At 45.5% G+C, this 27,860-nt stretch overlaps 1 protein-coding gene across 8 annotated transcripts in view; it reads left to right on the top strand.

The window, feature by feature from the left end:
• SLC23A2 (solute carrier family 23 member 2) overlaps positions 1-27,860 on the top strand; it is a 149,974-nt gene that overhangs the window by 112,612 nt on the left and 9,502 nt on the right. For 6 of the 8 annotated variants that reach the window (XM_016937398.4, XM_016937397.4, XM_016937400.4 and 3 more), the window contains 9 exons: positions 3,818-3,906; positions 4,904-4,974; positions 5,904-6,085; positions 15,021-15,141; positions 15,630-15,786; positions 19,683-19,830; positions 21,859-21,964; positions 26,821-26,950; positions 27,643-27,780. In XM_016937398.4, coding sequence (XP_016792887.1) covers positions 3,818-3,906; positions 4,904-4,974; positions 5,904-6,085; positions 15,021-15,141; positions 15,630-15,786; positions 19,683-19,830; positions 21,859-21,964; positions 26,821-26,950; positions 27,643-27,780 — 1,142 coding nt within the window. The remainder of the gene's footprint in view (positions 1-3,817; positions 3,907-4,903; positions 4,975-5,903; positions 6,086-15,020; positions 15,142-15,629; positions 15,787-19,682; positions 19,831-21,858; positions 21,965-26,820; positions 26,951-27,642; positions 27,781-27,860) is intronic. The other 2 variants (XM_063802999.1, XM_016937403.4) reach the window with 1 other exon arrangement.

Here is a 27,860-nt window from a genome sequence, read left to right as displayed (position 1 = left end):
GATGGTGGGTGAAGCCCGCCTCAGGGTTGAGATGGGCAGGACAGCTTGTGGGGAGTGCACCAGCACAGACAGCAGCAGCCCGAGGAAGGGAGCAGACAGAGGCTGGACACAGGCGGAGATCTGATTCAGGCTGGCTCGTCATGTGAGCGGATGCCAAAGGGAATTAGAAAGCAAAGATGACACACAGAGCCATGCCACAGCCTATTGGGATGTCCTCTGTGGCTTGGTTCCTTCAAGACTGAGAATAGCTTCAGGGTTAAGGTCACCTCTCCCAGTCCTCCTACGGTGGTCCTTTCAGAGCAGGTCCTTCACTCATTTCCCTCTTGCTGCGGGAAGAACGCGGGGCATTTGTCATCTGGTCCCCACTGACCTTCATCATATGAGCTCCCTGTGCTTTCGCCCAAGTGGAGAATCTGCAGTCCTCTGAGGGTTCCTGGGTCCGTCCTGTGGCTCTTGTTTTGCACCTCCCCTCTCTCTGCCCGGAATACCCATAACCCCCACACACGTGGCGAAGCACTTCTCGTTCTTTAAGACTCGCTCAAGCGACTGCACCTGCAGAGTCCCACAGCATTTCACACCGTCACATCACGGCCCCTTATATGTGACCATGATTAGCGTCTTCTTCACGCAGCAGAAACAGAAGGGCTCAGGAAGTGTTTTCCATCGTTGTATCTGCTTATAATTGTGCTGGTGTCAAGCAGATATCCAAGAATCATTTATCAGGTGACAAAATGATAAATCCCTTAACCTGGCACAGGGGTTGTCAGTCTCAGCCACCTCTAGAAGGCATTGTTGAAAATGCAGATTTGGTGCCACCCACCCCTGAATCTGGCTAACCAGGACGAGATGCAGAAATCTCCACGTTTAACCAGCACTCCCAGAGAATCCTGAAGCAGCTTCCTGGTAACTTGGGAGGTGACTTGCAGAAATCTTGACAAAAAGTCCTAAGTTGTAGGGGAACACATTACAGATTCAAAGGAGATCCTGGAATATTTGCTGGAGGAGGTGATATTTTCTCTGTGCCTTAAATGACAAATGAAAGGTGAACTCGTATGAAGGAGCTGGTGAGAGATACCAGGCTGGGAGTGGGGTTCAGGTTACCTGGGCACCAAGCTGGACATGGGGGGGCCTCTGGCAGGGTTTTGAATAAAGTAAGGACTGTGGGAGTTTGCTTAGGTTCTCCTGCTGTCCTGAGGCTGGAGCCCGACATGGGATCTCGTCATGTCAAAGTTGCTGGTCTGCTCAGGATTTTGTTTTTTAAACTGATGTCTAGTGACCGCTATTAACTGTGAGAATTTCTAGCTGCAGAAACGCACGGCCTCTTCACATATTTAAGATATATTTTCCCTGTAGACAGGTCAGAAAAGCTTCTTTTGTAAAAGGCCAACAGTAAATAGCCTAGGCTTTGCGTGTCTCTGTTAATGCTGCTGAGCTCCACCGTGATAGCGTGAAAGCAGCCTTAGACCGTGAGTGAATAAATGGCTGTCCTTTGTTCCAGTACAACTTTACTTACAGAACAGGTAGCACCCCAGGTTTGGCCTGCTGGCTGGTTTGGCCGCCCCTGGTGTAAAGAAAAGCACAGTTTAATGTATTTCCTTTCCAGTCTTTAGTACAAAATAAAAGAGCAGGCAGTCTTCTCGGCCTAGGGAGACCCACCTGGGTGCCTGAGGTTTACCTGGTCACATGAGTACGACAGGGGCCGTGCCTTGGGTGCAGAGAGAAGAGCTGAGAATTGACCGTCTTCACACTGGGCAAGCACCTAAAAAAGCCACTCTCATCACCTTCACCCGTTTTCTTGGAAAATTGGCTTTGTTAATTGTGATCTAGGGAAGCTCTCGTTTGTTTAACGTGTTCGTATGCTCTTGTTGCAACTTTCCCTAAGAACGTTTCAGTCAAGCCAGTGACAGAGCCCACACTTAGTGCTGGTGTCTTAACAGCTTGTGTCAGGCGGTGTTGCCTGGCTAGACGTGAACACGTAATGCTGGCATGAGCAGCCCTTTCCAGATCATCTCGGGAGACTTTTTCTATCGTCATCTATTTCAGGGGAACTCAGGGTCCCAGCAGCTTGCAAATGAGCGAGTATCTTTACAGCAGCGCTCTCGGGACCTTTAGTCCTAGTTAAGCCACCAAATGCTCACCCTGAAAGGTGCCCAGGTCGGATGCCAAGGTCAGGTTCAGGCTGAGGTCTGACTGAAGAGTGGAAGCCAGATCCAGTCTTTCCTTTTGCCATTTCCAGTGGATCACCAACACAGTGTGATGTGTGATGGCCACATTCCTAAGGATAAAATCTCTAAACGCAATTCACCATTTGTATTCCACTGCCCTAGGATGCACTGGTTGAAGTCTGAAACCATGGTAAACCAGATGGCATTTGGACCATTCCATACAGCATCCGTCCCTAATTACACGCTGTCCTTTCAGTACAGTCCTGAAAATTTGTGCTTATGGAATACCTAGAAGTCAAACAGTGTTTTCCCTTTGACGTACATTCCCACTTCAGGTGTCCTTCACTTCCGCTATCCTCTGGGCCCCTCTGGCAGGTAATTATAACTGGATGGTTGTTGAAGGGCATGCCTGTGGGAGTGGCCAACAGCAATGCATCTGGTTTGTATGGTGTAGCCTGCGTCTGTGCCTTAAAGCCAGCACCCTTCCTACTCTGGATTGATGTCATTGCATGATTAAACAGCCAGGAGAGCATCTGTAACAAGGAAGTCTTGACCTCACTGGCTCAGAATGGTGTGTGCTGGGCTCTGGACTTGCAACGAGACTGCTTGTCCTTTAGCTAGAGCCAGTTTGATTTCTCAGTCCAGTTCCTGTTTCACTGTGGGTAGGACTTGCTGCCAGACAGCTCAAAGGGAAGGATGCTGGGTCCCTGTCTCGCTGGCCAGGCCACCGACTAGGCTCTCTGGGGCATTTCAGGATTTGGATGTGTGAGAGTTCCCAGCCCTGCAAACAGGAGGAGTCAGTTTAATATTTTACCCTCAAAATTATATTAAAAATAGTGATTAAGTTCTCATGCTAACCCATAAAGCCACTTTAATGTGACTTAGCTGAAATGCTGTACATTTCCATTAAAAAATGGTAGTCTTTTTGAATAGCTAAAGTGTTCATGAAGTCAATATGAAGTATCCAAAATATAATCAAGTCATGTCATTTGAGGATCTCTGCATTTAGTTGGAGGATCTGGGCAGCAAATTTAATGGAGATTCTGCAAGTTTTCTGGGCCCTTTAAAATATATTAGAATACCTGATTAAGCAGAATATTTATTTTATCTGCTGTCACGTTGTAACTTACAGCTCTGTAGATCTAGATCACTATTATGATTTATCTGTAATCGGTGATTAGGGCAGTTTTTGATTTACAAAATGAAACAACGGAGGGAAATTTGTTCCTATGATAACCAATAAGAATTTTAAAGGGAGGAGGAGGGAGGTAAAAAAGCAGAAATACACTGATGTTTAAAAAGGAGTTTATAAGCTCAGCAGGAAAGAGGGAACCTCAAATGCCCGCAGTCTCCCGCCTGCAAGAGGAAAGGTGGTGATGGCAGGGGCTGGTGTTGGGTTGTTGGCACTGACCACGGGGCCCACCCTGGAGCTGCCTGGGTGGGAGGAGAGTGGCAATGGGGAGGATGAAGAAGCCACTGGCTGTGGCTGCATGGCACAGGAAACCTTTGCAAACTGGGGCTTTTTCTTCTAGGTGTGCCTGCATTTACTCATGTGCTGTATGTCTATGGAAAAGACTGTTAAGCTGTCAAATAGTGAACTACCTCGGTAGTTCCCGATGCCGTGATCATGGTTTTGGTCTCGTTTCTTTTAGGTTACCCCTGTTTCAGGCCAGTGCTTTTGCATTTTTGGCCCCTGCTCGAGCCATCCTGTCTTTAGATAAATGGAAATGTAACACCACAGGTAATTGCAGTTATTTCCACATATGTCATTGGGGTCCTTTAATGCAAGTGTAAAGGGAGGCCTGGACGTGCTGCCCTCAGCAGCGCTAAATCCTTTCAAGAATTAGGGACAAAGCACACAAACCCACAAACAGCTTAGAATGCTCCATCTGTGGATCGTGTCTGTCTCTCTCTTTCTGTCCACTTGTTCATCCCTAACCCTAGAGCAAGAAAGGATCAGAATTGACCTCATTTCTCTATGTTAATGAAATTGACAAATATGGGAACGGAATAGAAAAATATTTGTGCTATTTTTCTGCCTCTCTCTTTCAGTGGATTTTATGACCCACCAGAAATCACTCTCTTTGCTGCGTCAGCATCCCTTCTCTGAAACATCTTTGCTTTTTAAGGATCTGGCTACTGTGGTTTGCTGCAAATGACTTTCATTCCCCTTCCTTAGTGATTGCAAAGATCCTTAAGGAACCCGATAAGGTCAGGAAAAGATAGGGAATTTGAGAAAATTAGAGTCAGACCTGTACTCTCAAAAATACAATTACATTTTGACCTTCTAGGAGCAAAGTTTTCCAGCCTTCATTTCCTTCCTTGCTCCTAGGAGTTACTTTGTGACCACTGATTTGATCTGGGAACTGGAAGAGGCCCTCTGTTTTATCTAAGTTTTTCAAACCTCAGTCCAGCAACCTTGCTGTCGGGCATTTCAATGAGCTGTGTGCAAAGGTTGGTTTTTTTGTGTGAGGCTGGTGCTAGTAACGTGTATCACCACTTCAGTTAGCTTTTGACCATTTGGGGAGCTCTCAGTCGATGAATTCATTTGGTTAAATTAGCATTTGAGGATCCACCTTTCAGTGAGATAAGCTATACTGTTGGAGGTTGAATTTTAGGGATGGGGATTGATACAGATGTCATAAAAACAGGGAGAAAATTCTTCTTAAAAGGTAAAATGAATATGTCATGTGAGACATCAGTGTCACTCCAAGAAAAACTTTGTTTTTGTTTTCAAGATGTTTCAGTTGCCAATGGAACAGCAGAGCTGTTGCACACAGAACACATCTGGTATCCCCGGATCCGAGAGGTAAAAGACAAGCGTTGTCTGCTTTTGGCTTCTTCATGTTTCTTCTCCACTTCAATGTTGGTTGACCCAAGAAATAGCAGTTACTTTTACTGAGCCCTTCTTTTCTTTTTCAATTACTGATACGTTTATTTCTCTTGTTTAAGTAAATGTAGTTAAGCAATACTCTAAAATAAAGCATATGGAAATGCTCTGGGCAACCTTAAGGAATGGTTTCCTCCCTCCTGCACACCCACAGACCTGTCCACTCACACCCGCCAGCACAACTAGCTGAGGTTCATGGCTCACTGGATGGAGCTACAGAGGCTCATCATCGACAGATAGCAGAATTGTTCGCTCTGGCCTCAGTGTTTGCCTGTGTTCATTGAAAGAACTAAGATATTTGTCTGCCAAAGTGCAATTGAACAGAAGCAGACATGAAGTACGGCTGACAGTGTATTAATATTTTCCAAAACCTGTGAGATAATTCACCATCAGTTCAGAATGAGCACAGATGTGGCCATTCTGCACACTAAAAACATCCCTTTAGAATTTCTGTCAACAACATTGTCTTGTCGATGTCCTGGGGGGCTCACTCTTTGAAGCTGAGAGTCTTTATGCTGCAGTGTTCCTCTAAGGCTGGTCTTTAAATGTTGTGTTTCTTAAAAGGGAATTATAAATTGTTGCCTGCATTGTTTAGCAGTGGAAAAGGCATGTGGGCCGTGTGTCCAGGACCCATTTCTGTAATACACCTGCATCACGAATGCAGGCCCCAGTTAGTGCCCCCTGAAGTTTCTTGTCGGGTCCTGGGGAATTTTCTAGCTATCTCTCCCAAGTTAGATGATGTAATAACTTATTGCCTTGCAGAATTATCAGTTGTGGTTGTAGGTGACATTCTGAGTGTGCAATGTACAAGCAGCTCACTCTCATGTCTGTGCCATCTCTTGTTGCAGATCCAGGGGGCCATCATCATGTCCTCACTGATAGAAGTAGTCATCGGCCTCCTCGGCCTGCCTGGGGCTCTACTGAAGTACATCGGGCCCTTGACCATTACACCCACGGTGGCCCTAATTGGCCTCTCTGGTTTCCAGGCAGCGGGGGAGAGAGCCGGGAAGCACTGGGGCATTGCCATGCTGTAAGTGGAAACATCTCCCCTCATCCCACCACTGCGGGGCAGCCTTTAGGAACATTCACACAGACTTCAGGAGATAATGTTTTTCAATAATAAGAATGGTCTGACAGTTTCAACTTTATTTGCTTCGAGCTGGGGAATAGTTGAAGGGTTTTTGACCCAGAGTTTGGGAAGTGACATATAGTTGACGTATTACAAAGACAGACTTAGCAGCGATATGAAGAGGGTGGATTGTAAGTTTTTAAGCTTTGGTAATGGGGTAAGGTAGTGGCGCCATTTGTTTTTGACTTTTGAGGTCTTGCCAAGTCTCATGTTCATGAGTTGACATACTGAGAAGCCAAATTTTTATATCATGAGACTCAAAAATATTCCAGAGTGGCAGGAATCTGGAGTATTTCCAGAGAAGTCGCGGGAAAGGTCTGTTGGCATTGATGATGTGACTCTTCTCCCCAGGCCACACTGAGCTCTGCACTCCTGACGGGTGGGTGGTTGTGGGAGGGACATGGTTTCTGCCAGGGTCCTGCTAGTCAGTGCCTGTCCTTTTGTACAGAATGTCACATCCATTAAAGATGTCCCTTGCCCTTTAAGTAAAGTTAACATTTTGTGTTAATGAAGTCACAGGGGAGTTTGATAATACTACTGATGATTAGAGTCACAGAACTCTTTGTAACACAGAGCCCACATTCTCTATGTGTCTGCAGAGCATGTTTAAGAGTTGATTATGTGTAGGTATATGGTTCCATTACTCTGGAATTTAACCAGCCAGTACAACTCCTAAAACAAAATAAGTCATCACATAAGAGAATTTTTCATTTGCTTTGTTTTGTGAAATAGTCTGCAGTTATTTAATAACAGGTGGTATTTATTGATCTTTTACTATGCATCAGTCCTTTATATAACACTTGTGTATAGTATCAGATAAGGTACATGCTAGTGTTATCCCATTTAACAGCAGGGGACACTGAGCACCACGACGTAATGTGATTTGCCCAGAGTCATACAGTGAATTAAGTGGCCACCGTGGGTTTCGAAACCCAGGTGGTGGACATGGGCCCGAACCCATCATACTCAATCCTGTTCTGTGTATTAGAACATGACGTACAAATAAAAGGGAACCATAGCAGAATTGTTATCTACACTTTACAAATTAAATTAAGGTGTGTGAAAATATCAAGTTTTTTTTTTCTTTAAACAAGGTTTGAAGGAGACACATCTCACACATGAGCATGAATACCCATCATCATGCTTTCCCAAAATTGTTCTTTTTTTGCGATGGAGTCTCGCTCTGTTGCCCAGGCTGGAGTGCAGTGGTGCGATCTTGGCTCACTGCAACCTCCACCTCCTGAGTTTAAGCAATTCTCCTGCCTCAGCCTCCCAAGTAGCTGGGATTACAAGCACCCACCACCACACCCGGCTAGTTTTTATATTTTTAGTAGAGACGGTTTCACCATGTTGGCCAGGCTGGTCTCAAACTCCTGACTTCAGGTGATCTGCCCACCTTGGCCTCCCGAAATGCTGGGATTACAGGCATGAGCCACCGTGCCCAGCCCAAAATTGTTCTTACTATTCTCATTTCACCAAAGGTTGGTCAAAACATTCGTCACACCAGCAGAGATGGGAAGATGGCATGTGAGAATAGGCTTTCAGCGAAATGTAATTAATGCCAAAATGGATAAATTGTAGGTATAGTACAGTAAAATTTGAAACCAGTAACAAAAGGATGAACAAAACCCACAAAGCACTTACAAGCTTAAAAAAAAAAGTGTTAAAAATCACTCTCAGAGAGGAAATTGAAACTTTGCAATTAATTACTGATAGTTTAGGAAATGATGGCAAGAACAGCACCAGTCACACTTAGTAGCCAGAGGTGTTCTCAAGAAAATTCACAACCTTTAAAGCAGATACAGCACATGAAGAATTTCAGTAACTAAGAAAACAGGACCAAAAAATGAACCTAGTAAAAGCAGGGGGAACGAATTAATAAAGATACAGAAAATGTGACACAAATAGAAGTGGTAAATCTAAAAGCTGATCTCTTGAGGGGGAAACAAAACCCAATGTAGACAAACTTCTGGCGAAGCTAAGCAGGATAAGAGGAAGCCTGTGCACACAGATCTGCCACAGATCCCGTCAGAGGGAGCAAAACTGTTACCTCCCCCCAAATTAAAACAAAAAGTAAGAAAATAGTGGTTTTCAGAAAACTTAAGTAACCAAAATTGACTCCTCCTCACTCTTATCTCTAAGTATGGGAGTGCCTCCACACTTGATCCTGGCCCCCTTCTCTCCATGCACTTCCCCCAAGGAAATCGCATTTCTTTGATGGTGGATAGTTCCATGGAAACCTGTAGTTCAGACCTGTAAACTCCACACTTACAGATCCAGCCCCTATTTTGCCCCTCCACTTACTGTTACACAAGACATCTCCATCTGTAAATGAAAAAAGCCCCAGACTTTTGATTCCTTTCCTGCCCCTGAAACCAGTTTCTTCTGCTTGCCTCCTTTCGGTAAATGGCACAACCGTGCCCCTAGTTGCTTCAGCCAGAAATGTCTATCTGTTCTTCAGTCTTCCTTTCCCCTCATCCCCCACACAGCCCATCCTGCCCTTCCTCCTCCAGAACAAATTCTGAACCCGTTCTCTTTTGCAGGCCTTCACTGCCGCCACCCTCTGCGAGCCTCGCTCGCCCTTTGGCCATTGATTCCTCACTGTCCCCAGCTTCTCCCTCATGTCTCCCAGGGGTCCTCGTCTCTCCCCTCCTTTTGAAACATCAGTTAGACACAAGCTAGAATTCTGGAAGCTTTGGGGTTTTCTTACCGTTCCAATGTCTGGAGCCTCACGTGCTGCCCTCGGTGGGTCTGCTTGCGTCTCTTGGCCTGGATACCTGGAGCCTCTTTGCTCTGAGCACCCAGGCATGCAGAGGTGGGACATGATCTTGAATTATCTAGATGCCTTCCTCTGCTCCACCCTTACTTGTCTCTTTCTGGAACCTCTTCCTGAAGCCTCCTGGACTCTTCCTCTTTCCTCTCCTGTTTTCTATCTCTTTGTCTTTTTTCTCTATTCGTGAGAATTCTCCTTTGCTTTATCTCTTATTCCTTCTGCCAAGATTGTCATTTATGCTCTGGTGTTTTTTCAGTTTCCAAGAGCTCTTCTGTATCCTTGGGCTGTCAGCTCCGTGAGAGCAGGGCCTACGCTCTGGGTGGGTCACCTCAGCACCCCCAGCACCTGCCCCTCCCATGGCTGAGCTGGTGCTCAGTGAGCAGGTTGTGAACTAATAAAGGAAGGCTCAGGAAGCCCGGTAAACCCATGACCACAAGAGCAGCCGAGATAGTTGCTGAAGGACTCTGATTCCTAAAAGAAGCCCTGGGCCCAGATGGTTAGACAATGAGTGCATTCAGTCTTCAAGGAACAGAGACTATATGCACTGTTTAAACTGTTCCAGAGCTCTGTGAAAGGAGGGAAACTCCCCAGCCAATCTTAGTGGCAAATTCTGACTGAACTAATACAAAAGGAGAACCATGGACCATTGTTTTCTTTCCTGGGGTTGTGTTAAAAAACAAACAAATCCTGAGCTGATGGATGTATTGCGGCACATTCTAAGCAACGAGCCCTGAGTTCAAATGTCTTCAGGTAGCATGCTAAAGTTCAGCATCATTCTCTACTGTAAGACTCCTTCCAATCTTTCAAAATGCAAATGTGCAAAAGACTCTATTCACCTTCAGAAAAGGGCCTTAGTATCCAGCCCTGTCCACCCTTAATTTGTTTTTTAAATGTCACACATCTATAAGCATATCTTGACAGACTATTCCTTAGAACGTTGTTTGGGAAGATGCTGCTACAGATAACACAATGAAAGAACAAGGCATAATGTGTCATTTCAAGAATTCACAGATGATCAAATATTAGAAAATGTGTTGAAATCGATCATGGCTCCATGGTAGGTTTTATTTTATTTGTTAAATTTTGAGACAGGATCCCGCTCCATCACCCAGGCTGGAGTGCAGTGGCACAATCTCAGCTCACTGTGGCCTCTGATTCCTGAGTTCAGGCGATTCTCATTCGTCAGCCTCCCAAGAGTACCTGGGACTACAGGGTAGATTTTATTAATAAGGTCTTATTGATAAAACTATGGTAATAGTCCCCTCCCCTTAATTTTATTTTTAAAATTCAACCTACATCCTTGTTGCAAACTTAGCAATGTGAGAATAGGAGGATTTTTTTTTTTTTTTTTTTTGAGACAGAGTTTCACTCTGGTTGCCCAGGCTGGAGTGCAGTGGGGCAATCTCGCTTACTGCAACCTCCACCTCCCGGGTTCCAGCAATGCTCCTGCCTCAGCCTCCCAAGTCGCTGGGATTACAGGCATCCGCCACCACTCCCGACTAATTTTTTTGTATTTTTAGTAGAAACAGGGTTTCACCATGTTGGCCAGACTGGTCTCAAACTCCTGACCTTAGGTGATCCACCCACCTCAGCCTCCCAAAGTGCTGGGATTACAGGCGTGAGCCACCGTGCCTGGCTGTATAGAAGGATCTTTATGCGTAAGAGAAAAATGCCTCCTACTTGAATGATGAAAGACTCAAATCAGTCCTGCCTTTTGAAGTCAGGAACTTAAATAAGCTTGTTTATTATCACGGGTATCATTTAAAGTTATTCTAGATGTGCTAGTCAATTTACAAAACAAGAAAGTAAAATAATGTGGACCCATACCAAAAAGATCAGAGAGGAGAGGGGATGGTGACTTGCCTGTAGAGGAATTAAATACATTCCACAGCTTCGTAAATAATACTGTGGTCCTGGGACAGGGGTAGACATTGGCAGAGCAGAGTAAGAAGAACAGAAACAGAATCAAAGGAAAACAAATATTTAGTATAGATGGCAGTCATGTTTGAAACCAGTGGGGAATGGACAAATTATGTAGGAAAAACTAATTATTTTTGGGAAAAAGTTAGACTCCTAATTTATATCAAATTGTATTTCAGTTGAATTAAAGACTTAAATGTACAAAATAACCATAAAAGTGCTAGAAGAAAACCTAAATAAGTTTTTAATCCTAAGGGAGGGGAGATCTTTCTTAAAGCAGATATTGAAAAGAGAAAGAGAAACATAGATTTTACTATTGACACATTTAAAACGTCAAAAACCACTGAATTAAAAACAAATCTGTCGTGGCAGCTCACACCTGTAATGTCAGCACTTTAGGAGGCCAAGGTGGGCAGATCACTTGAGCTCAGGAGTTCTCAACCAGCTTGACCAACATGGTGAAACTCCATCTCTATTAAAAATACAAAATTAGCCGGGTGTAGTGGTGGGCACCTGTAATCTCAGCTACTCAGGAAGCTGAGGCACATGAATCACTTGAACCCAGGAGGTGGAGGTTGCAATGAGCTGAGATTGTACCACTGCACTCCAGTCTGGGCGACAGAATGAGACTCTGTCTCAAAAAAAAAGCTGGGAAAATACTCATAAAAATGTCACAAGAAAGGCTAACATCCCTACTCATAAAGAGTTCTACTGGTTAATTTAAAAGTGAGAGAATCCCAGTGGAGTAATAGATGAAGGGTGTGATAGGAGTAGCCATTTAGCAAAAAAGGACCTACACCTAGCTCATTAAAGTGTGAAAAAGGTTTATCCTCCCAATTTATTAAAATGTGTATTATCTACATGATTCTGTTGGAATTGAGAGTGAATGAGGTTGTACAAACTGAGTCACTCTGATGGAGATGGAGTTTAGAGACAGAGTCTCAGGGAAGGTTAGTGCGGCCGGTCAGTGACTGCTCTTTCTGGCACAGTGCATACGTCCTTGGTAGGACCTACATTTTAAAACTTATTTTTTAATTGACTTTTCTTATGGGAAATTTCAAACCTATTCAGAAGTGAAGAGAATAGTTTAATGAACCCCCATGTGTCAATACCAGGCACTCCAAAACAGTATACTTTTATCTATATCCCACTGTTTTTCAGCTCCCTCCAATTCAGTTAAATTCTAGATATTTGAAATTTAACAGTAATTAAGCTCAGAAATCTAAAGCAAAATAATAGTCCCTTCCTACTCCATCTCTCAAAAAAATATCATGATTGTTAACTAGTAAAAAATTTTGTTTTTATCCTTCCATATTTTTATATTTTTATGCAAATAAGTACAAACTAGCATATATACATAATTTTATTCATTTTTACCCCAATAATTTGTTGGGTTTACTTCTCTGAGATAGCATGTTTAGATGATCTCTTTCTGTCTAAAGCTGCACAGTGTTTAGTAATGTAGTCTATAATGTATTCAGCCATTTCTCAGCTGATGCTCATGCATGTAGCTTAAATTTTTGCTGCTACCAAAAAAAATGCTGAAATATATACCTCAATGTGAAAAGACTGAGTATTAGAAGCAATGATGATACAGTTTTTCAATTAAAGCTGTTTATGTTGCTTCCGATGTCATACAGTATGGGAATTTTTATTTATTTATTATTTATTTATATTTTATTATACTTTAAGTTCTAGGGTACATGTGCACAACATGCAGGTTTGTTACATATGTATACATGTGCCATGTTGGTGTGCTGCACCCATTAACTCGTCATTTACATTAGGTATATCTCCTAATGCTGTCCCTCCCCCCTCCCCTGGTATGTCCATAAAACAGAATGCTAAGCAGTCACTAAGGTGCTGCTGCAAATCTCTGTCTGATGAGGCGGAAAAGCAAATAGATACTGAGGCAGGTCAGGAAGCTGCGTAAAGCATGATTCCAGTTTGGCTTAGATAATAACCTGTTCATGTCTGGGGACAAGGAAGATGACAATCTGTCTTCCTCCAGCACCCAGCAAATATCCAGGGAGTGAAAACCGTTCAGAACAGATAGACCACGATATTACATGGTTTTATCACTCAAGGGGGATTATGGATGATCTTCAGGGTTTTATCTTTTTCTTTCTGCTTATCTGTCTTTTAAATTTTTTGTACAATTTAGTATGTATTACTTGCATAACATTTTAAAGTAAAAGTTAGCAAAGGTAAACGTGAGGTGGGAAGCACCCAGTGGAGTAGACAGCAGCCCATCCTGAGAGCTGGGGCTAGAACGCTTCATCCCTTTGCTCAGTTAAGATGTGTGGACATGGGCAGGTCTGCACCTCTAAGCCGCTGCCTCTCTGTCACAGGGTGCCTGCCCCCAGGTGTATTTGAGAATAAATATAAACTCGAAGTAGAGAGGTTTTAGAGCAGAAAGAAACAGTCATGTTCATCTGCTACCTAATCTGCTTTCTAAATTTGAGTTGCCAGATTTGGGCCTAAGATCTGGGTGTCCCTCCTCAAATTCTGTGTGGTCTCAGTCCCCTCTTAAATGTGCAGGTGTGTTGCCTGAAATAATGATGACAAAACTAGCAGACCTGGGGCATCTTTGGATCTCCTAATATTCACTCTGAAACAAATAAGTAGCATTTATCTTTTCCAGACATGAAAATTGTATGTAGGTCTAAGTTTAAAATATTCCAGTTTTAGTATCCCTTGTTACCATATTGTTTTTTGTTAAACTTCACTATCCCAGAGGAATTGAAATAAGGTGGGCACTGTGTGTGTTTTCGACCTTGAACTGGTACTGGCAGAGACCCCTGATGGATCACCAGTTCACCGAAGCGCCTGAGTAGGCAGGGAGACCCGTGGAGCAACACACGCATGTTCTCCAGCCGGGCTGCCATCCACACCTCATTAGGAATGTGACAGTGGAGTCACACTTGACCGGCTGTCGATGGGGCTAATGATTCCATCTCAGCAATTGGAACTGTGCCCAGGAACAATTAAGCTTAGCTTTGACTGAGAACCTACTCTTCCTGCCAGCTCTACCTCAGGTTGTAAGTGAAAGAGCGAGACCGCGTGGAGGCTTAGACACATTGTTGGGCACGAGTTTTGTTTCGGTGATGAGTAAATCCACCCGGGGGATGGGAAGTGGCCCCACACCTGCCAGGCCCGTGGGACACCAGACCGATGTCATGGACTGGTGTGTCAGGAAGTGCCATGGTCCTGCCATGGAGGGGTCAGCACCTGTGGCTGCCTCCCATAGCACTTAGTGCAGTTCAGTCAGGACCGTGAGGCTCAAGGAGAGGGACTTCCGCAGCCCAGCCTCCTTGCCCTGTGACCAGGGTGGCAAAAGGAAAGAGTTCAGTTCAAGCCATAGAGCTAGATTCCTGGCCCCCAATGCTGCAACCCTAGCCGTGTGATCTTGGACCTCTGGCTTTGTCTCTGTGAAAAGGGGACCATCTTAGAAGCCACCCCGTAAGGTTGAGATGCTGCACAGGAAGACATGAGTGTAATGTCCGGCACACAGAAGCCTCCCAGGAATGTTATTAATACTGAATTCTACTGTATCTACTTTTCTTGAGCAGTGAAGCTTACTTTTTGCTCTTTTAAAAGTAATTTATGCGTGCTGTAAGTAAATTGGAAAATACAGAAAAGTAGAAAAACCAGTTGCAAATCATGTAACTACTCAAAGCGAATCCCTGGGAGAATTTTGGATCATGTCCTTCTTACCTGTTTGTGTGTACATGCAGTAGTTTCTTGGTTTGCTTTGTAGTTAATTCATAGTTATAATCTTACAGTTTATGTTGTATCTGGCATCCTTTCCCCTTACATAGTGTAAGCATTTCCCATCAATGTGTACATTCTTTGGGTTTTCTTATTCTATTTAGGAAAAGCTGTCCTAAGGCATTTACATCAGAATTTCATTTCAGTATCAAGAAATGCTAGGCAAATTAGTTGTAACATCTTCCCCCAAAGTAGTATTTCCAAAAGATGTACATTCCAATAGATGTACTATTTCTCAAATGGTAGTTCAGAGGACTAGCAGCTTTCTAGGTAAATGAACACTATGTCAATTTTGCCATAGAAGCTTCGAGTGTTATTTTATAACAGAGACATAACAGCTTTTGACCTAGTTTGTTTTCTTTCTCTCCTCAGGACAATATTCCTAGTATTACTGTTTTCTCAATATGCCAGAAATGTTAAATTTCCTCTCCCGATTTATAAATCCAAGAAAGGATGGACTGCGTACAAGTTACAGCTGTTCAAAATGTTCCCTGTGAGTAGCTGACTTCTTCCCCTGCTGACATTTTTGCCCTTGGTTAATATGTAAGATGATTAAGTGAAGGGAGGGTTTTAAGCAGGCCCCCCTTGGGGGATCATATCTGTGCAGTGAGACCAGGGTACTAATGACCACTCAGATCATCATAGACTTAAACATTCTGATTCTGAAATGGGAGCACATCCTTTTAGCAGTGCCGAAGAAAGGGGACACTGTCCTTGGGACTGAGTAAGATTTGACTCCACGTGGCCTCTGCAGGCACGATGTCCATTCTTGTTTTACCAGCCAGACTTTGGAATGGGTAAGATAAATTCACCTGAATGAAACTGCTCTCTCAGTGAGATTCCATTCAAGGAAGAATACGTCTGCAAAGTACTGACTGTGCTGGGCTCTGGGGTGTAATGTTCAGACCGCGGGAAGACGTGTTTTTTGCCAACACCTGTGAGCCCTGCTGGCCTGACAGAGCTTCCCCTTGACCACTCCAGATCATCCTGGCCATCCTGGTATCCTGGCTGCTCTGCTTCATCTTCACGGTGACAGACGTCTTCCCTCCCGACAGCACAAAGTATGGCTTCTATGCTCGCACAGATGCCAGGCAAGGCGTGCTTCTGGTAGCCCCGTGGTTTAAGGTTCCATACCCATGTAAGTATTCTGATGGCTAGAGGGGTCAAGAGCCCAAGAGGGCCCAACTGAGAGGGGTTGGAATTTGGCAGAACAGCCTTCTTTGTCCCAGACTGTCTCCTGAAGGTCTTGCCATTCTGGTCAGGAGAGGATTAGACAGCAAGTAAGGGAGGCCCTGTCCCCAGAGGGCAGAAACCAACACACAGAGACTGACCGGCTCCCTTCTCAGATTAGCTACTGTCTCTTTTGGATCTGCTAGGATGAAATCCTGGACAAGGGGTCTCTTGCCAGGTTTAAGCTCTGGTGGCCAGGATTTGAGGGCAGCTGCTTAGATAGGCAAGTATAGAGCTGCTTGGTCCCAGAGCTGCCAAAGTGGAAAGATGTGAGTGGGAACAGCCTGGGGATTAGCAAGCAACCTGCTCAAGCATGATGGAATTTATATAATCTCTTAATGGGCAGCCATAATCTTTTAAATTTGGCCACAGCTGTAGAGGTAAGTTGATAGTCACTAATGGCCAAAAGCTGCATCTTAATTTGATTGTTGTGTAACTGTTGGGGGTGTGAATACATTCCCTAGCTGGGGTGTCACCTGGACTCGCAGCTAGCCCCGTCTAGGCGATCCCAGTGGTTGTTACACACTTGGTTCCATTGTGAAGACTCTAGTCCCGGCGTCTGGGTTTTTATTAGAATTGGAGCCTGAGCTTAGTCAGGTTCAGCCCACTTCTTTCCCTGTGTAACCATCTTATTTTCATTTTTTATAATGACAAGGAGAAAAAGAGAGAAGCCAAGAATTTTAAGATTGGGTTAAAGATGACTGCTCTGAGCATGTTGAATGATGAGTGTTGGCTGTTCTTTTTGTTCTCAATACACTTAGGAAAGCTTTAAAAAGTTTCGTCTTTCAGGCCGGGTGCGGTGGGACATGCCTGTAACCCCAGCACTTTGGGGAGGCCGAGGCAGGAGGATCACCCGAGGTCAGGAGTTCAAGACCAGCCTGGCCAACATGGTGAAACCCCATCTCTACTAAAAATACAAAAATTAGCCAGGCATGATGGCGGGTGCCTGTAATTCCAGCTACTCGGGAGGCTGAGGCAGGAGAATCGCTTGAATCTGGGAGGCGGAGGTTGCAGTGAGTCGAGATTGCGCCACTGCACTTCAGTCTGGGAGACAGAGCAAGACTGTCTCAAAAAAAAAAGTTTCATCTTTCTAAAATAACTTTCTCATCGGATTGTATGGTCTAAGTGTGCATTTATACAGACCTATTCTTTTTCTAAGAAAGAATGTGCATGGTTCATAAACATACCTGTAGTCTGAGATAAAATGAAATTACAATTAGTTGGTGAGGCAGTCAGGGGGAGGGCGAGGCGGGGGTGGCAGGTAGGTAGAAGCCCCCACAGCGTATACAGGGTGGTCTTCTGCTTGTGCAGGCAACTCCCAAGGTGGGCGCCAGTAGGGGCACAAGCTGGGCTGTCCAGGAGAGGCAGCTGTACAGGTGCTGGGGCCAGAGGGAGTTCACTAGGACCCATGGGGCCACACACGAGAAGGCGAAACTTAGTAGACAGAGCGCCTGAGGTTGTGCTGGCCGTGAGCGAGCACGTAGGGCTCCTGGCCTGCCGAGGGCTGGTGAGGTACCAGAGCTCCACTAGCTAGAAAGCCACCTCCAGGGATATAGTCGTACTACTGTATACTACATATGTAGTACTCTCCAGTGCTTTGTCTCAAGCCAGAGAGGGGCTTTTGAATACCTGAGCAGTGCTTTTCAGTCTTTAGTACACTAGGCATGGTCTGGACTGATTGTTAATATAATACAGATTTCTGGTGCAAAATGTCAACAGTGCTGAGGTTGAAAAACCCTGCTGTCAAGTAACAAACTAAATGAAAGTTTCTTGGTAAAAGGAGATATGAAATAACAGATTCAAGAGAGAAGGCTGGAAGCCAACAAGGTCTTTAAGAAAAAAAATATATAGATATATAGATATATATCTGAAGGAAAAAGGATCAAAATAAGAATCCCCCTTCAAAATCAAGACACTAAACTTGAATGCTACAACCAGAATTCTTGAAACCAGAATGCTACAACAATAACAAGATAACAGTATAAAAGATAATTTAGAAAAAGCAAAATGTTCCTTGGTGAGGAAGGCCTCTGAATGAGGAAAATCCATTCCAAATTAACCTGGAGCTGATACGTTGAGCAGGCCTCTTGCTGGTGGCATAGGGTGTGTCAAGCCCCGTCCATCAACCTGCGTACCTTGCACCCCTGACCAAGGGCCGCCTCTGCATCCCCTGGCTGCTCCCACAGAATGAACAAGCCCGAGGCAGGAGCAATTCTGCCCTTAACTGCACTCCAAGCTTATTCTGCACGTCTGGCTTTGTATCCTTTCTCTTCCCAATCCAGTGGTTGCTCTAGGCTACCTACAACACAGGCCAAACCCCTCTAGGTGGCTTAGATGGCTTTTGGAACACTTCCAGAACTTGCCTCCTGCCCCGTGCCCTGCATGAGAGCTCTGCGTTCACCAGAACACCCTCAAACCCCACCCTCCAGACCCTCCCGATCCCTGGAGGGGCACCTCCATTCCCGCCTCCTCCTCAGATCCTTCCCTGGCCAGGGCCTGACTTCGCCTTTTCCTGACCGCCTCACTGGTGCTTCTTGTGACCCAGCTCAGCTTGCCTCCATTTGAAGTTGAGCCATTTCCCTCTCCCCGGATCTTTTGGAGTGTCCTGTGCCCCCAGCTACGTTGTTGGCTCCTGCATGAGAGACCATGTTTTAGCCATCATTCTTTTTCCACTGTGCTTTCTGCTCAGTGAGTGTATTATAACTAATGCTTCAACGGAAGAAGGGCTACTCCTTTATCAAAGGAGTCTATTCATTCTCACACTGAAAGAGACCCATGCTATTTTTATTAAATAAGACCTATGGCTTTCAAGTCCAAATAAATATACTTGTAAAGAAAAAAGTATCTAAGGAGGGATTAAGTAAATGCGGGACTTAAAATGAAGTTTCAGTGGGGCCTCACTTTGCTTTCTGAAATGAAACTATTTAATTTCCCATAACATGGTTTATGATATAAAAATAAGGTTCTGGTATTATAGTAGAGAAGGACTGTCCATACTTTATGGATGCTTTACTGTTGGGATTTAAGTTTAGCTGGTGATTTCTCACTGCCTTTTCACTGGCAGTGCCTTTCTCACTTCCTCCCCTGGGGAAGGCCACTGCTGCTTTGTACCCTGCTCTGTACAGCAGGGCTATAAATCCCTCATACAAATTTCCCAACGTGGCAGGCCACTTTCAGTTGTTATTTAGTGGATACTGAGTGTGGCTTGGAAGCAGGAAAGAGAAGTTACAGCCTCTTCCAGCCCAACAATGTCTTCTTCTTTTTCTTCTTTTTTTTTTTTTGAGATGGAGTCTCGCTCTATCACCCAGGCTGGAGTGCAGTGGCGCAGTCTTGGCTCACTGCAACCTCCGCCTCCTAGGTTCAAGTGATTCTCCTGCCTCAGCCTCCCGAGTAGTTGGAATTACAGGCACATGCCCCCACGCCTGGCTAATTTTTGTATTTGTAGTAGAGATGGGGTTTCACCTTGTTGGCCAGGCTGGTCTCGAACTCCTGACCTCGTGATCTGCCTGCCTCGGCCTCCCAAAGTGCTGGGATTACAGGCGTGAGCCACCGCACCCGGCTACGATGTTTTCTTTTAATTAAAGACACAGTGCACATCAGTCCTCATTATGGCCGCCTTCATCTGACTTAGCAACTGTCCCAGGCATCTGGTGCTTAAGATTTTAAAATGAATAGTTTCCATGAGCTTCAGAATCTGAGTGGATCTTGTAGAGTCTTGCAGCGTTCAGAATGACTTTGGGTAACTGGTCCTGGTCACTTTCGCCTGCCTCTCTAGGAGCATTCATGGTTGTTTTCCTCCCACAGTTCAGTGGGGACTGCCCACCGTGTCTGCGGCCGGTGTCATCGGCATGCTCAGCGCCGTGGTCGCCAGCATCATCGAGTCTATTGGTGACTACTACGCCTGTGCGCGGCTGTCCTGTGCCCCACCACCCCCCATCCACGCAATAAACAGGTATGTTCCTGAGAAGACAAGTTCCTGATTGGTCCCAGCACCTTGTTACTTTGTTCTTAGGTTTACATTACCTTGAAGACAAAACCAAGAGTTTCAGCAGGAGCCCAGCCAAGCAGCAGGACTCTAGCGACTGTTTGATGCATCACCGCCTTTGTTTACTTTCGACTGTCTGATACACCACTGCCTTTGTTTACTTTCATTTTCCTCATCCATGACATGGAACAGAATTCCTACCCTTCCTTAATGCAGTGACATCAAATAACACACTCTCTGCAAAACCACTGTAAGCCTTAAATTCAAAAACCACATGCCAAGCACTGCACTTGTTCTTTGCTTTTTTTGGGGTGTGTGTGTGTGTGTGTGTGTGTGTGTGTGTGTGTGTGTCATTTGGAGATTAGATAGATAAAATCAAAGTAGCTCCGTCTATATATATATATATAGAGAGAGAGAGAGAGCGCTACTTTGATTTTCTGTTATCTTGCTTTTCCAACTGTTCTTTTTTTTTTTTTTTTTTTACACAAACTGAAATTTTTCTTCCCAGGAAAACAAGCTCTTCACTGCTTACAGGTTTTTTTTGTTTTTTTTTTGTTTTTGTTTTTAATTTAAAAAGACCCAGGGTCTCACCGTGTTGCCCAGGCTACAGTGCAGTGGCTATTCAGAGGCACAATCATAATGCACCACACTCTTGAACTCCTGGGCTCAAGCAATCCTCCCACCTCAGCACCTTGAGTAGCTGAGACTGCAGGTGTGCACCACCATACTTGGCTATACAGTGCTATTTCTACATTGCAAAAATTACCTGTTTTTTTCCCTGTTTCCCCACCCAATCTTGGCTGCCACAGTCGGACAGACAGAAAGCACAAGGATACCGTTTGCTCTCCCCTGTAGTGGAAACCTTAGCAGCAGGCAGTATGCCCCAGGTCTGTCAATTAGATACGTTCCAATTGTCCCCAAGGGTAAGCACTGTGTAATCTATGCACAGTTACAGTTTATATAAATAGGGACAGGAATAGCAGAAATGAATGAAATCTGTGGGATCTAGGGCTTATGAACTATGGGGTTTATGATTAGCTTTTAGAAGTTGTCAGATGATTGCCCCTGAGGAGTCTGCAGAGAAAAGAAAACAGCCCAGATCCCCTCCTGTTCTCCAGCCAGCTCTGTAACCCCAGAAGGGACTGTATGTGATGAGATTAATGGACTGGGCCTTGGCTCTGGTACCTGATGTCCCCATCTTTCTCTAATGGAGCTGCTGCACATGATTAAATACCTGTATATCAGTATGTTTAAAAGTGTCAGTACTTATGAAATTATAAAACATTTCCTTCCTGATGAAACTGGATTTTAAGAGTAAAGGATCACATCAATGTTTTATTTCCATAGACGGCCCATGTTTGTCTTATACCCCAACAAATGGCTTTATTTTCTGGCTAAAATCCTTTGCTTTCATTTGCAGTGATTTAAAACCACTCAAATCTAACGTGTGATTTAGAGATGTGCTTCTCAAAATGAAATGAGCTTTGGGGGTTCTGTTAAAATGCAGATTCTGGCCAGGCACAGTGGCTCACGCCTGTAATCCCAACATTTTGGGAGGCTGAGGCAGGCGGATCACCCTGAGGTCAGGAATTCCACACCAGCCTGGCCACATGGTGAAACCCCGTCTCTACTAAAAATACAAAAATTAGCCAGGCATGGTGGTGCGAACCTGTAATCCCAGCTACTCGGGAGGCAAGAGAATCTCTTGAACCCAGGAGGTGGAGGTTGCAGTGAGCCAAGATCGCGTCACTGCATTCCAGCCTAGATGATGGAGTGAGACACTCTCTTTAAAAAAAAAAAAAAAATGCAGATTCTTTTCTGCTTCAGCAGGTCTGGGGTGGGGTCTGAGATTGTATTTTTAATCGCCCTCCCAGGAGATGTAGAAGCTGCAGGCTCTGGACCACATTTTTGGACTGTAGATGTGTAGAGGCTATTTCAGAGTGAATGCATTATCCCATTGAATGATTTTCTTTCCTCCATTCCTTTACATCTTAGGGGGATTTTCGTGGAAGGCCTCTCCTGTGTTCTTGATGGCATATTTGGTACTGGGAATGGCTCTACTTCATCCAGTCCCAACATTGGAGTTTTGGGAATTACAAAGGTACACAGATTTTTCTAATTAAATGATTGGGTTTCTAAGCATTGGTCCATTTCATTGATCGGTCTGGCCACTGCAAGTTCCAAATGGGCGGGCCTCTGATTCTAAAAAATTACTTCTCTCCTTTTTTTTTTTTTTTTTTTTCAAGTGTTTATAATGCCTGTTTGGAAGTCTCTCTTCTCTTGCTGGTCCGGGTAGGGAGGCACTCAGTGCTGTCATTCCATCATGCAGTATAGATATTTATAAAGCACCGACTCTGCCAGGCCACTGTTCAAGGCACTTGGGATACATCAGTGAATTAAAAAGTGGAGTTTACATTCTAGCCATCAACAGTCAGCATACCAAGTCCGTAAATGATGCATTATGTCAGCCAGTGACAAGTACTGGGGGAAACATGGGACAGGAAGCTTGGGGAGAGGGTGATCAGGTGAGCTGAACACAGACCTGAAGGGTGGAGGGAGGGAGCCTGCAAATAACCTGGGGGAGAGCGTTCCAGGCCAGGGTGTGGCCAGGGCCGAGCCCTATCCTGGAAGTGGAAGGTCAGCAAGGAGGCCAGTGCAGGTCAGGGAGTCAGAGCAGGTGGGGTCTGCCGGGTAATTGGGGACCAGGTTACACAGGCAGGCAGGTAGGTAGGCAGCCACAGACGGCCTGAGTGGAAGGGAGTGCTGCAGGGAGCAGCTTGGTCAGATTTTTTTTTTTTTTTTTTTTTTAAGGGATCGCTTTGACTGCAGTGATGAGAATAGACCATGGGGGGCTGGGCAAAAGGTAGAAATGGGATCCCAACTGGGAGGTGTCACTAGTTTTAAATTAAGAGATGACCCACCATTGGCCATGGTATGTTGTGAAACTAAGACCATGAAAATTGGTTCACCATCCTCGATGGCCTACGTCTCACAGGTCTCCCTCACTGAGGACTTGGGGTGAGCCCAGGAACCTTCTAGAACTGGTTGACCTCTGTCAAATTGGGAGGGAGGAGTGGATTTCAAAAGAGCTCTCCCTTGCCATGTAAGATTCTATAATCAGATAAAGAGAAACCAGATACTAAGTTTGATTAACCTTGATTGCAAATCCAGGTGAGAGGGAGCTGCCAGGCAGGCACACACATGCCTGGTTTGTTTGTTGGTTTCCCCAGGTTGGCAGGGCCCTGCCAGAGCTCAGCCTGAGGTGTGCCAATGGCCCCATCTGCCTGTTGCTCCCTGTATGGGGGATGTGAAGGAAGGTTGTCTGAGGGGTGCTTCCTCTAGTGCCATCCTGGGGGTCCTTTTGCTACCCATGGTGAGAAGCCAGTGCTGAGCACAGGGAGATGAGGGAAGGATCTCATGGGCACAGAATGGGGCCTAAGCCATGCCACTCTTCAGCCAGTTTGCTGCCATGAGCTTGCAGGCATATAACTAATCCCAAATCCCAAATAAGATAGCCGGCCCTCTGTTTCTGTGGGTTCTACCAACTTCAATTCAAAAATATTGTTTCTGAACTAATATTGTTTGTTTCTGTACTGTTCTGGGTGAGCATGTACAAACTTTTTGTTGTCATTATTCTCTGAACAATGCAGTCTGACAACGATTTACAGAGCAATTACGTTGTATTAAGGATTGTAAGTAATGTCGAGATGATTTAAAGTATATGGGAGGATATTGGCTGCGTACGGTGGCTCACACCTGTAATCCCAGCAGTTTGGGAGGCCGAGGTGGGCAGATCACCTGAGGTCAGGAGTTCGAGACCAGCCTGGCCAACATGTTGAACCCCTGTCTCCACTAAAAACACAAAAATTAGCCAGGCTTGGTGGCTGGTGCCCATAGTCCCAGCCACTTGGGAAGCTGAGGCAGGAGAGTCACTTGAACCCAGGAGGCAGAGGTTGCAGTGAGCTGAGATCATGCCACTGCACTCCAGCCTGGGTGACAGAGCGAGACTCTGACTCCAAAAAAAAAATTTTTTAAATAATATATAAATAAAATAAAGTATATTGGAGGATGTGTGTAGCCTACATGCAAATACTATACCATTTTATATCAGGGAGTTGAGCATCTGTGGTTGTTGGTATCTGAGGCGGGGAGAGTGGCGTTCCTGGAACTAATTCAGGGTTCCCTAGGGACCACTGTAGGAGTAAAATTGTTGTAGATGAAGGGAATCTTAGGGGAAGATGGTTTAACATCTTCTGCACCCCTTTAAAACACATCATCATATAACGTGACCACCAAGGTAGTTTGGGAAATCATTCCTTTTATTAAAATTTGAATGGTGCTAGCTTACTCTGACAAGTTACCTTGCCAGCACTTTTTAATGAGCTGATGTATCCCAAGTGCCTAGAACAGTAGCCTGGCAGAGCGGGTGCTTCATAAATATCTATATTGCATGAAGGAATGATGGCACCTGAGTGCCTCCCTACCTGGACCAGCAAGGTCCATCATTATCGTTATTATCATTATTGCTATTTACCCCTTAGTTTATTTCTAGGAACAGAGCAAGTACTATCTCGCTGGCCGTCAAATCTCTTTGTTGGTGCCCAGAGGAAGGTCATTTCTCCTTGCTGCATTCTGCACCACCGTTGAAGACTTTGTAAATCCAGAAACCCAGGGTCTATTTTACCAAGGTCCTAGAGGCAGAGCCACAGTTCAGGAGGGAGGTGCCAAGGAGATTCCAGGGAATGGACTCTGTGAGAGGGGAAGCAAAGGTCCTGGGGAAGCACCGGGAGGGCTGGGATTTTAGGGCTGTATCTCTGGTAGTTAGAATAAAACATAATAGGTACTTGGTCAATATTCACTGAACAGAAGAATGGCTTAGTTGCTGCATATATTGTTGACAGCATCCAAGGCAGATCAGTCTTCTGGATGTCACTTTGCTACCAGATTTAGTTTCAGGTATCCCTGGGGCCAGTTTGGCCCCTCATACCTAACAGGCCTGCCCGACCCTGCCAGGAGTCTTTGCATAGGCTGTTTCCTCTGCCTGGATGCTCTTCCACTAGCGAACTCTTACTCACCCCTCAGGACCATCTCCAACAACCCTCCCCAACTCTTCAGATTTTCTCTTCCCTGCTGCTGGGCTCCCCCAACAGTAGAACAGCATAGCAGTGAGATTATTTGATCAAGCTTGTGACTTATTCATCTTTGCATTCACCTGTCCCAGTCTAACAAGTCACAAGCTTGATCAAATAATTACATAGTTCCTCGAAAATGTTTGCTGAAGATAGGGCCATTAGTAAATGAAAGCCTTCCTTATTCCATAGTAACAGCCAAGCATGAGTCGCTTTTGCTTGATTTGTCAGTTTGAGTGATCTTTTCCATTGCTTCCCTGCCGTCTGTGGTGTGGGGAGGGGCAGGCTAGGGACAGTGAGACAGTGACTGAGTCCAGCTGGGCAGCCATCTCTCATGTGCACAGCCTCAGATCAGGCTCTGATGCGTAACCGGCTGACCCTGGTCCTTTGAGGGTTCTGTGCAGTGGTCAACATGTCACACACAGCTGCACCAGCCACGTGTGCCTGGTGGGCACTTGAGATGTGGCTGGTGTATGTGAGGAATTGCATTTAAAGTTTTGTCTCATTTTACTTAATTAAAATTGAAGCAACCCTCCTCTCCTCACTGGGGTCATACATAAATCCTTGTGGATACTCCCCCAAACACTCTGGAACCTCCTTTACCCAGTTTACATCCTTAGGGTGTTTTCCCACAAGAGGCAGCACAGAGTAGGGGCCCACAGTGCAGGATTCCTGAGCCTGATGCCAGCGCCACCTCCCACGTGTGGTGCTGGGAACCCAGGGGACAGGCAGGGGCAAAGTGTGGCCTTTGCGTTGAGACACAGAGGGCCATCCCAACCCATGACTGGTGACAGCAGGCTAGACAGAAGCTGCTGGGAGGCAGAGATCAGGAGTAGCAGATATGCCCTACATGGTGCTATGAGAGCCTATAATGGGGGAATAGTCTTGGAGTCGGGATGCTTTTCAGAGGAGCATTTGGGTGATGTTTAAAAGGATGCATCTAGGATCTGGCTAGGAGGGAACCACAGGGAAGGGTGTCCGGGTAGACAGGCCCAGGCCTGCCTGGTGTGCTTGGAAAGAGCCTGAGAAGTGGGCTTTATTTCATGAGTACCAGAGGATGCAAGCAGGGGACCAGCCTCCCCAATTTCATGTGTTAGAAAGGTGACCCCGTGGCCCCATGGAATGGGTGCAGGAAAGGCCAGTGGCAGCAGGCCCATATGGGCGGCTCTCAGATGGCTCAGTGCGTGCCAGCTACCATTCAGGCAGTTTTATGCAGGTCCCATTTAATCCTCAAAACAAAACCACGAGGCTTGTGCATGACTGAGATGAAGATCCTGAGACTCTAGAGGCTACGGGTCGGCCCGACCACACAGTCGGATGTGGGCCAGGAGAAGAGCCCACAGTCAGGCTCCAGATGTCCTCATCCGTGGCCCCTTCTCTTTTCTACCTCTCACGGGAAGGGTGCCATGAGGATAGGAGGTTCCAGACATGTCTGGGGGTTTGGTCTGATTTCCGGTGTGGGGAAGTTGGCATTGAGGCTGAAGCACTTTGGGGAAAATTGCCTTGGTGACATGTGGTGCCGGGAACCCAGGGGATAGGCAGGGGCAAAGTGTGGCCTTTGCATTTGAGACACAGACGGCCATCCCAACCCATGACTGTGCCAGGGCAGTAGAGCCCTGAGGCCTGAGTGCAGGGAGTGTCACCAAGGCTTGGAGATGCAGAGGGCGGCCCTCAGGGTCCCCACAGTGGAGGTGAGAAGAGTGGGCTGAGGAGGAGGTGAAGGTAGCGAGCCAGGCCATGGGTATCTCTGCTGTGTGTTCTTTAGTAACTTATGGTGATTTTGCATGGAGATGAGTCCCTGTTTCCCAGTCTCCTGTGTGTTCTGCAGGTCGGCAGCCGCCGCGTGATACAGTGTGGAGCAGCCCTCATGCTTGCTCTGGGCATGATCGGGAAGTTCAGCGCCCTCTTTGCGTCCCTTCCGGATCCTGTGCTGGGAGCCCTGTTCTGCACGCTCTTTGGTAAGACTCCCCTCTCTGGCTTTTTCCTTTACTTTTCCAAATTTTTAATAGGGATCATGGTGTTTTTGCTGACTCCCTTCAGTAAGAAGGTAACGATAAATTTCTATTTTAAAATACAAAGGTTATGCTTTCAAAAAATGAAAACTTTTATCACTCTCTGAGTTGAATTTATATTAAATATGGAACCAACAATAAGATGTAATTGTGCTACGAACATTTAGATTAAATTTAATCTCTTTAGTATTTCTGACCAATTTAACTCAAATACCATCCCTCTGAATGGGCTACTTAAAACTGACCATTTTGACAGTGGGACTCTGGGTTTGATCTCTGCACCATTTAGCTGTAATAACCAGAGACGTGCACCAGATATTTAGGTAGGTCTCCCTGTTTAATCGAAATGTTTGTGTAGAGAGAGAACCAATGTCCTTAGTTTTCTATTTGACAAACAAAATGCCACATGGTGTTTATGCTCCCGTATGAGCCCAAATAGCGCGTAGGCCGAGGGTCATTTGGCTCAGAGCCCAGGGTGGCTACAGTCTGACCCCACACGTACCCCTTCCTGTCCCTGCACTGGTCTCATTGGTTTCTGTTGGACAGAGAAGGGGTGCCAGGGAGCCTGCCCTCACCTGCCTTGAGCTGTCCCCGCTGTAGTGGTGCTGGAGCTTGTGGTCTGGTTTGTTTTTCTCCAGGAATGATCACAGCTGTCGGCCTCTCTAACCTGCAGTTCATTGATTTAAATTCTTCCCGGAACCTCTTTGTGCTTGGATTTTCGATCTTCTTTGGGCTCGTCCTTCCAAGTTACCTCAGACAGAACCCTCTGGTCACAGGTGAGGAAATGGGCTTTACATCTTGGAGTGGGAGCTGGAACCACAGCCGCCAGTCCACACGCAGCTCTTTGCCCATTGGA

The sequence above is a fragment of the Pan troglodytes genome, chromosome 21 (assembly GCF_028858775.2).
Source record: "Pan troglodytes isolate AG18354 chromosome 21, NHGRI_mPanTro3-v2.0_pri, whole genome shotgun sequence".
NCBI lineage: Eukaryota > Metazoa > Chordata > Mammalia > Primates > Hominidae > Pan > Pan troglodytes.
Note: the sequence above shows the minus strand (reverse complement) of the source record. Positions and strands in the feature narration are given on the sequence as shown.